This window comes from Balaenoptera borealis (genome assembly GCF_965194805.1).
Source record: "Balaenoptera borealis genome assembly, chromosome: 4".
Lineage (NCBI taxonomy): Eukaryota > Metazoa > Chordata > Mammalia > Artiodactyla > Balaenopteridae > Balaenoptera > Balaenoptera borealis.
Window position 1 is genome coordinate 63489386 of NC_138861.1, and position 7835 is coordinate 63497220.

The 7835-nt window shown below is 34.2% G+C and overlaps 1 protein-coding gene across 1 annotated transcript in view; it reads left to right on the forward strand.

Annotated features, from left to right (window-relative positions):
- The window catches only part of SULT1B1 (sulfotransferase family 1B member 1), a 95752-nt gene extending 94220 nt beyond the window's left edge, over positions 1-1532 (forward strand). The window contains exon 15 of the mRNA XM_082391619.1: positions 359-1532. Coding sequence (XP_082247745.1) covers positions 359-471 — 113 coding nt within the window. The 3' untranslated portion in view covers positions 472-1532. The remainder of the gene's footprint in view (positions 1-358) is intronic.
- The last annotated feature ends 6303 nt before the right edge of the window (positions 1533-7835 follow it).

Here is a 7835-nt window from a genome sequence, read left to right on the forward strand (position 1 = left end):
CACCTGGAGGGGTGGGATAGGGAGGGTGGGAGGGAGATGCAAGAGGGAGGAGATATGGGGATAAATGTTTATGTATAGCTGATTCACTTTGTTATAAAGCAGAAAGTAACACACCATTGTAAAACAATTATACTCCAATAAAGATGCTAAAATAAATAAATAAATAAAAGCCAGAGTCTGTTTAATTATAGATGGGAGTAATTACCAATAAAAAAAATAAATGACTTTTTAAAGTATTCTAATACAAGGAAAGTCTTCCTTTAAACTGTTTCAATCTTTTCTTTTGGTATACATTAGCTTTTCCTTCATAATGAAAATATTTTATTCATTCATATGTTTTCTTATTTGTAATTTTTAGGGATTGTAGGTGACTGGAAGCATTACTTCACTGTCGCCCAAAATGAGAAATTTGATGCCATTTATAAGAAGGAAATGTCTGAAACTGAACTTCATTTCCGCACAGAGATTTAAAGAGCCTAAACTGAGAATCTGAAGAGAGAAGTCTGACCTGCAGTTCGTTGAAACAGGGGCAGTTATGACTTGATTTGGGCAATCGAATGGTTTTATAAAGGGAAAAAAATGTGCTTTTAAAACTTTGATTTTTCAGTGTTGTTAATCAAGTCCCCACTCACCGAGCTTCTAAATTCCCTAAAATTAGGACAAACTGTTATCTTTTTGTAGGCTATTCCTGCCTTTTCCTAGACTAGCACTGACAAGAGAGAAAGTTTCCTACTCAATCTCCATACATTGTGGTTTAAAATGAAGTTCTACTCCCTACTAACCTAGCCCAAGAAATGCTGCTTTAACACTGACACTATGTTTCATAGCTCTGCCCCAATTTCCCTTTCCTAAAAACTTGACCCAGGATGCTCTCTTCCATTGCTGTCTTCTGGGTTTCATGTTGTTCCCTGAGTCATAGCTCATCTTGTAGTGTCTCTCTTGGAATTATACGGTTCATGTCCTAGATAGTATGGTTCAGATTTTGGAAATGTTATTTCCATACCTAATTTCTGTTTATCCAAATTTCTAATTTCTGAGTATGTAATTTTCGAGTCTCTAAAGGTGAAAGATCATCATTAGTCTCCCTAAGGCTCTCCCCTGGGAACAGGAGCTCTGGTCTGAGAGTCTGGGCTGAGGGCTGGAACCTGTTTCCTATGGAGAGTCCTTCCAAAATTCAACAGCTTCTTCTGAATTCTTGAGAATTTCTTATTGCCATGATATGGTTACCATTTGGGAACTTTGGTTTCTTCATCTTGTGTCTGAACAGATGTGTATCCCTTAATACCACTTTCAATACCCCAGATATAATCACATCTACCGCTAAAACTTTCCCAATCTGGTGCCTACAAGAGATTCTCTAGCCTGAATCTCCACTACACCCTCCAGACCCAATGTCCTTTCTACCTACTTTTCCACACTTAGGTCTATCTGCTGGTCTCTTTGATAGATGTTTCTTTGAAACATAAGTCTTTAAGTAAATGTTCGTAAGTTTTAAGGTAAATTTTACAGGAAATGTCTCATTTAATGAGACACATTAGCATTCTTTTATTTTTAATTGAAGCATAGTTGTTTTACAATATTATATTAGCTTCAGGTGTACAACATAATGAGTCAATTTTTTATAGACTGTACTACAAAGTTATTACAAAATAAAGACTATATTTCTCTGTGCTGTACAATATATACTCATTGCTTATTTATTTTACACATAGTAGTTTGCATAGTTTAATCACATACCACTATTTTGCCCCTCCCTACTTCCCTCTTCCCACTGGTAACCACTAATTTGTTCTCTATATCTCTGAATCTGTTTCTGTTATGTTATATTCATTTGTTTTATTTTTTAGATTCCACTCATAAGGGATAAGGTAGAGTATGTGTCTTTCTCTGTCCAACTCATTTCACTAAGCATAATAGCCTCTAAGTATATTTACATTATTGCAAATGTCAGAATTTCATTCTGCCTATGACTCAGTAATATTCTCTGTGCATATTTATCCATTCATCATCTTCTTTATACATTCATCAGTTGATGGATACTTAGGTTGCATCCATATCTCACCTATTGAAAATAATGCTGCTATGGACATTGGAGTGAATGAATCTTTCAAATTAGTGTTTTTGTTTTCTTTGTATTTATACCCAGCAGTGGAATTGCTGAATCATATGGTCATTCTATCTTTAGTTTTTTGAGGAACCTCCATAATGTTTTCCATAGTGCCTGTGCCAATTTATTTTCCCACCAACAGTGTACTAAGGTTCCCTTTTCTCCACATCCATGCCAAAACTTGTTATTTCTTGTCTTTTAAATGACAGCCTTTCTGACAAGTGTGAGATAATGTCTTCTTGTGGTTTTGATTTGCGTCTCTCTGATAATTAGCAATGCTGAGCATTTTTTTCATGTACCTGTTGGTGGTCTGTATATCTTTTTGTAAAAATGTCTATTCAGGTCTTCTGCCATTTTTTGATTGAGTTGTTTTTTTGATATCGAGTTGTATGAGCTGTTTGTATATTTTGGATATTAACCTGTTATTAATCATATAATTTGCAAATATTTTCTCCCATTCTCCCAGTAGGTTGTCTTTTCATTTTCTCTATGGTTTCCTTTGCTGTGCAAAATGTTTTAAGTTTAGTTAGGTCCCATTTATTTATTTTTACTTTTGTTTCTTTTTCCTTAGGAGACAGAACCAAAAACAAAATATTGCTATGATTTCTGTCAAACAGTGTTCTACCTATGTTCTCTTCTAGGAGATTTATGGTTTCAGGTCTTACATTTAGGTCTTTAATCCATTTTTATTTTATTTTTGTATAAGGTGTTAGAAAATGTTCTAATTTGACTTTGTTACACATAATTGTCCAGTTTTCCCAGCATCTCTTATTGAAGAGACTGCCTTTTCTCCACTTGCCTCCTTTGCCACAGATTAATTGACCATAAGTGTCTGGGTTTATTTCTGAGCTCTTTATTCTGTTCCATTTATCTATGTGTCTGATTTTGTGCCAATATCATGCTGTTTAGATTATTGTAGCTTTGTAGTGTAGTCTGAAATCAGGAAACATGATACTTCCAGCTTTGTCCTTTTTTTCTCAAGATTGCTTTGGCAATTCAGGGTTTTTTGTGGTTCCATGTATATTTTAGGATTATTTCTTCTAGTTCTGTGAAAAATGTCATGAGTGTTTTCTTAGGGATTACATTAAATCTCTAGATTGCTGTGCATAGTATGGACATTTTAAGAATACTAATTCTTCCAATCCAAAAACACAGGCTATCTTTCCATTTTTTTGCATCATCTTCAATCTCCTTCATCAATGTTTCATAGTTTCAGCATTTAGGTCTTTCACCTACTTGTTTAAGTTTATATTTTTGATGAGATATTTAAACAGTATTGTTTTATTGCTTTCTCTTTCTGAAAGTTTATTATTAGCATATAGAAAAGCAACATATTTCTTTATATTAATCTTGTATCCTGCAACTTTACTGAATTCATTTATTACTTCTAATTGTTTTTTCGTGGAGACTTTAGAGTTTTCTATGCACAGCATCTTGTCATCTGAAAATAATGACAGTTTTACTTCTTACCTTCCAATTTGGATTCATTTTACTTTTCATGTTTTATTGCTCTGGCTAGGGCTTCTAATACTATGTTAATAGAACAAGGATGCTAGAGTGGGCATCCTTATCTTGTTCCTGATTTTAGAGGAAAAGATTTTAGCTTTTTACCATTGAGTATGATGTTAAGTGTGGGTTTGACATAAATTAAATAGCCTTTATTAATTCCTCTATACCAACTTTGATGAGAGTTTTTACCTCATCAAATAGGTGTTGAATAGGTGTTAAATTCTGTCAAATGTCTTTCTGCATTTATTGAGATCATCATGTGAATGTGATGTATCACATTGATTTGAAAATATTGAACCAACCTTGCATCCCTGGAATAAATCCCATTTGATCATGGTGTATGATCCTTTTTATATATTGTTAAATTTGATTTGCTAACATTTTGTTGAGGATTTTTGCATTTATATTCATCAGAGATATTGGTCTGTAATTTTCATTTTTTGTTATTGTCTTTGTCTGGTTTAGGTATCAGGGTAATGGTGGCCTCGTATAATGTATCTGAAAGAGTTCCATTCTCTTCAATTTTTTGAAATAGTTTGAGAAGGATAGGGATTAGCTCTTTTTTACGTTTGGCAGCATTCCCGCTGTGAAGTCTTCTGGCCCTGCACTTTCATTTCCTGGGAGTATTTTTTAATTACTAATGTAATTTCACTACTAGCGATCAGTCTGTTTCAGATTGTCTATTTCTTCCTGATTAAGTCTTGGAAGATTGTATGTTTCTAGAAATTTCTCCATTCTTCGGAGGTTGTCCAATTTGTTGGCATATAACTGTTCATTATATTCTCTTGTGATTTATTGTATCTCTGTGATATCAGTTGTTATTTCTCCTCTTTCATTTCTTATTTTGTTCAGTTGGGTCCTCTTATTTTCTTGATTAACTTGGCAAAAGGTATATTAATTTTGTTATCTTTTCAAAGAAAATCTCTTGGTTTCATTGACCTATTCTATTTTGTTTTTGTGGTCTCTATTTTATCTTTATATTTTCTTCCTTCTGCTCACTTAGGGGTCTGTTTGTTCTTCTTTTTTTTTAATTCCTTTAGATGGTTGATTAGATTTTTTTTTCTTTAGGTAGACCTGTATCACTATAAACTTCCCACTTGGAACTACTCTTGCTCTGATTTTCAAAGTTTTGTTTCAATTCTCATTTGTCTTGAGGTATTTTCTGATTTCTTTTTCCATTTCTTCATTGACCCATTTGGTTTATAGTATCATATTGTTTAGTCTCCACATGTTTGTGCTTTTCCATTTTTCTTCCTGTAATTGATTTCTAGTTTTATACCATTGTGGTCAGAAAAATTGCTTGATATACTTTGTATCCTCTTAAGTCTGTTGAGACTTGTTTTGTGGCCTACCATGTGATCTATCCTGGAAAATGTTTCATGTTCATTTGAAAAGAATGTTTATTCTGCTGTTTTCAGATGAAATGTCCTGTAGATACCTATTAAGTACAACTGGTTTAATGTGTCATTTAAGACCACTGTTTCCTTATTGATTTTCTGTATGGATGATCTGTCCATTGGTGTAAATTAGGTGTTAAAGTCTGCTATGATTATTGTGTTATTGCTATTTTCTCCCTTTATGTCCGTTAATATATGCTTTATATATTTAAGTGCTTCTGTATTTAGTGCATATATGTTAGAGTGTTATATCCTCTTCTTGTATTGGTACCTTTATCATTATATAATGCCATTCTTTGTCTTTTATTATAGACTTGGTGTTAAAGTCTATTTTGTCTGATATGAGTATTGCTACCCCCACTTTCTTGTCATTTCTGTTTGCATGAAATATCTTTTTCCATGCCCTCAGTTTTAGTCTGTGTATGTCTTTGGCCCTGAAGTGAATCTTTTGTAGGCAGCATACTGAATGGTCTTGTTTTTTTAATCTAATCACCCACACCATGTCTTTTTATTGGAGCATTTAGTCCATTGACATTTAAAGTGATTATTGCTAGGTATGTCCTCATTGCTATTCTGTTACCTGTTTTGTGGTTGTTTTTGTCATTCTTCTCTGTTCTTTTCTTCTTTCTTTCCTTGTGGTTTGATGATTTTCTTTAGTGGTATGCTTGTGTTCCTTTCTCTCTAGTTTTTGTGTGTCTGTTGTAGTTTTTTTATTTGTGGTTACTATGGGCTTCCTATATGTAGACCTAAAACTGTATCTACTTATTTTAAACTGGTAGTCATTTAAGTTCAGACACATTCTAAAAGATCTATATTTTTTACTCCCCTCCTCCCACTTTTTTAAATGTCTTATTTTACATCTTTATGTAGTCACTTGAAATGTCAATGGACTAAGTTCTCCAATCAAAAGACTTAGTGTTTATCCCTTTATTGATTATTTAGTTATACTTGATTTTTACAATTTTTAGTCTTTTAATCATTGTTCTAGCTTACTTAAGTGGTTGATCCTCAGCCTTTACTATATATTTACCTTTACTAATAAATAAACTATATTTACCTTTATTAATAAATAAAAATGGGATTTTTCCTTTCCTATAGACACTTCTTGCCATAGCCTATTCTTTTTCACTTATAGAAGACCTTTTAACATTTCTTTTAGGATAGGTTTAGTATTGATGAGCTCCTTTAGTTTTTGCTTGTCTAAAAATTTCTTTATCTCTACTTCAATTCTAAATGATAATCTTTCTGGGTAGACTATCCTAGGTTGCATGTTTTTCCTTTTCAGCACTTTGACTATATCATGCCACTCCCTTCTGGCCTGCAAGGTTTCTGCAGAAAAATCAGCTGATAACATTATGGGCATTCTCTCTTATATGACTTTTTGTTTTTCTCTTGCTGCCTTTGAATTCTCTCTTTATCCTTAACTTTTGCCATTTTAATTATGATATTTCTTGGTATAAGTCAGTTTGCATTCATCTTGTTTGGGACCCTCTGTGCTTCCTGTACCTGGATATCTGTTTCTTTCTTTAAGCTTGGGAAATTTTTAGCCATGATTTCATCAAATACATTTTTGACTTTCTTCTCTCTCTCTCTTCTCCTTTTGGGACCCTTATAATGCAAATTTTGGTATACTTAATATTTTCCCAGCAATCCCTTAAGCTACTCTCATTTTAAAATTTTTAAAAAAATTTTTCCTGTTCTGATTGGGTGATTTCCATTATTTTATCTTCTAGATAACTTATGTATTTTTCAGTATCACCTTTGTCTTTCACAGCTGAGCTCTCCACTCGGCCACTCCCACTTTTGTCCTGGTGTGGAGCTGCACCACAGAACAAGTGGGGGCAGTTAAAGTGTTAAGTGTGGGTTGGGGCATGGGCTGTAGCGCTCCTTACACCAGTGTAGAGCTGCATTGCAAGTAAGTAGGGCCAAAGTGGTGGCTCAGCTCAGGCTGTGGTGTGCACCAGTGTGGTCACAGGAAACTGGCCAGTGACTTATGCAGTTTCAGTCTGCCTTCTCTTCCCCATTTGGGGAATAAGCAAGTGTGTGCATACTCCTCATGAGTGGAGTCCAGGCTTCCCACAGTCCTCCTGTTAGTCCCACCAGCGTTTCAACCAACCTAGGGGACTTGTCTTCCCAGTGCTGGGCCTCACGGCTGGGGCATCCAATCTGTGGCTCAAACCACTCACTTCTAGGCAGGGTCTCCATCCATGTAATCTCCCTTTTTTTATGAATCTTCTCCCAGGGGCATAGGTCCTGACCATATCACTTCTCTTCCCTTCCTACTTGATTCCATACGGACCTTTCTTACAACCTTGGTTGTGAAATAGTCTTTTTGCCAGTCCCCAGTTAGTTTTCAGTGAGAATTATTCCACATGTAGATGTATTTTTGATGTGTTCATGGGGGGAGATGAATTCCACATCCTCCTACTACAACATCTTCATCTCCTCTTGATTCAATTAGCTATTAAGTCCAGACATGATTACACACTGATAAAATCATATAGAATTCAGCATCAATTCTACCCTTGTTCAATTTTGTATTGCTATAAGTGTTGAAAAATTACTGTGAATAAGTAAATAAGATGATAGGAATTTTTCCCCCAATGTCATTCAATTCTCTAAATTAGTTCTGACAAAACTCACACATCAAAAATCATCAAAATCATAAAAATGTTAAAGATATATTGGATGACAACTCTATTAGACACTCCTTCTTTGTTATTTGCTAAAAGCAAAGAATTGAAAGTCATCTGATGTTCAAAAGGATTTTCTACCCAGTAAATAGAATCATGCTTTGTCTCAATTCTAATAAGGGTGCTAAA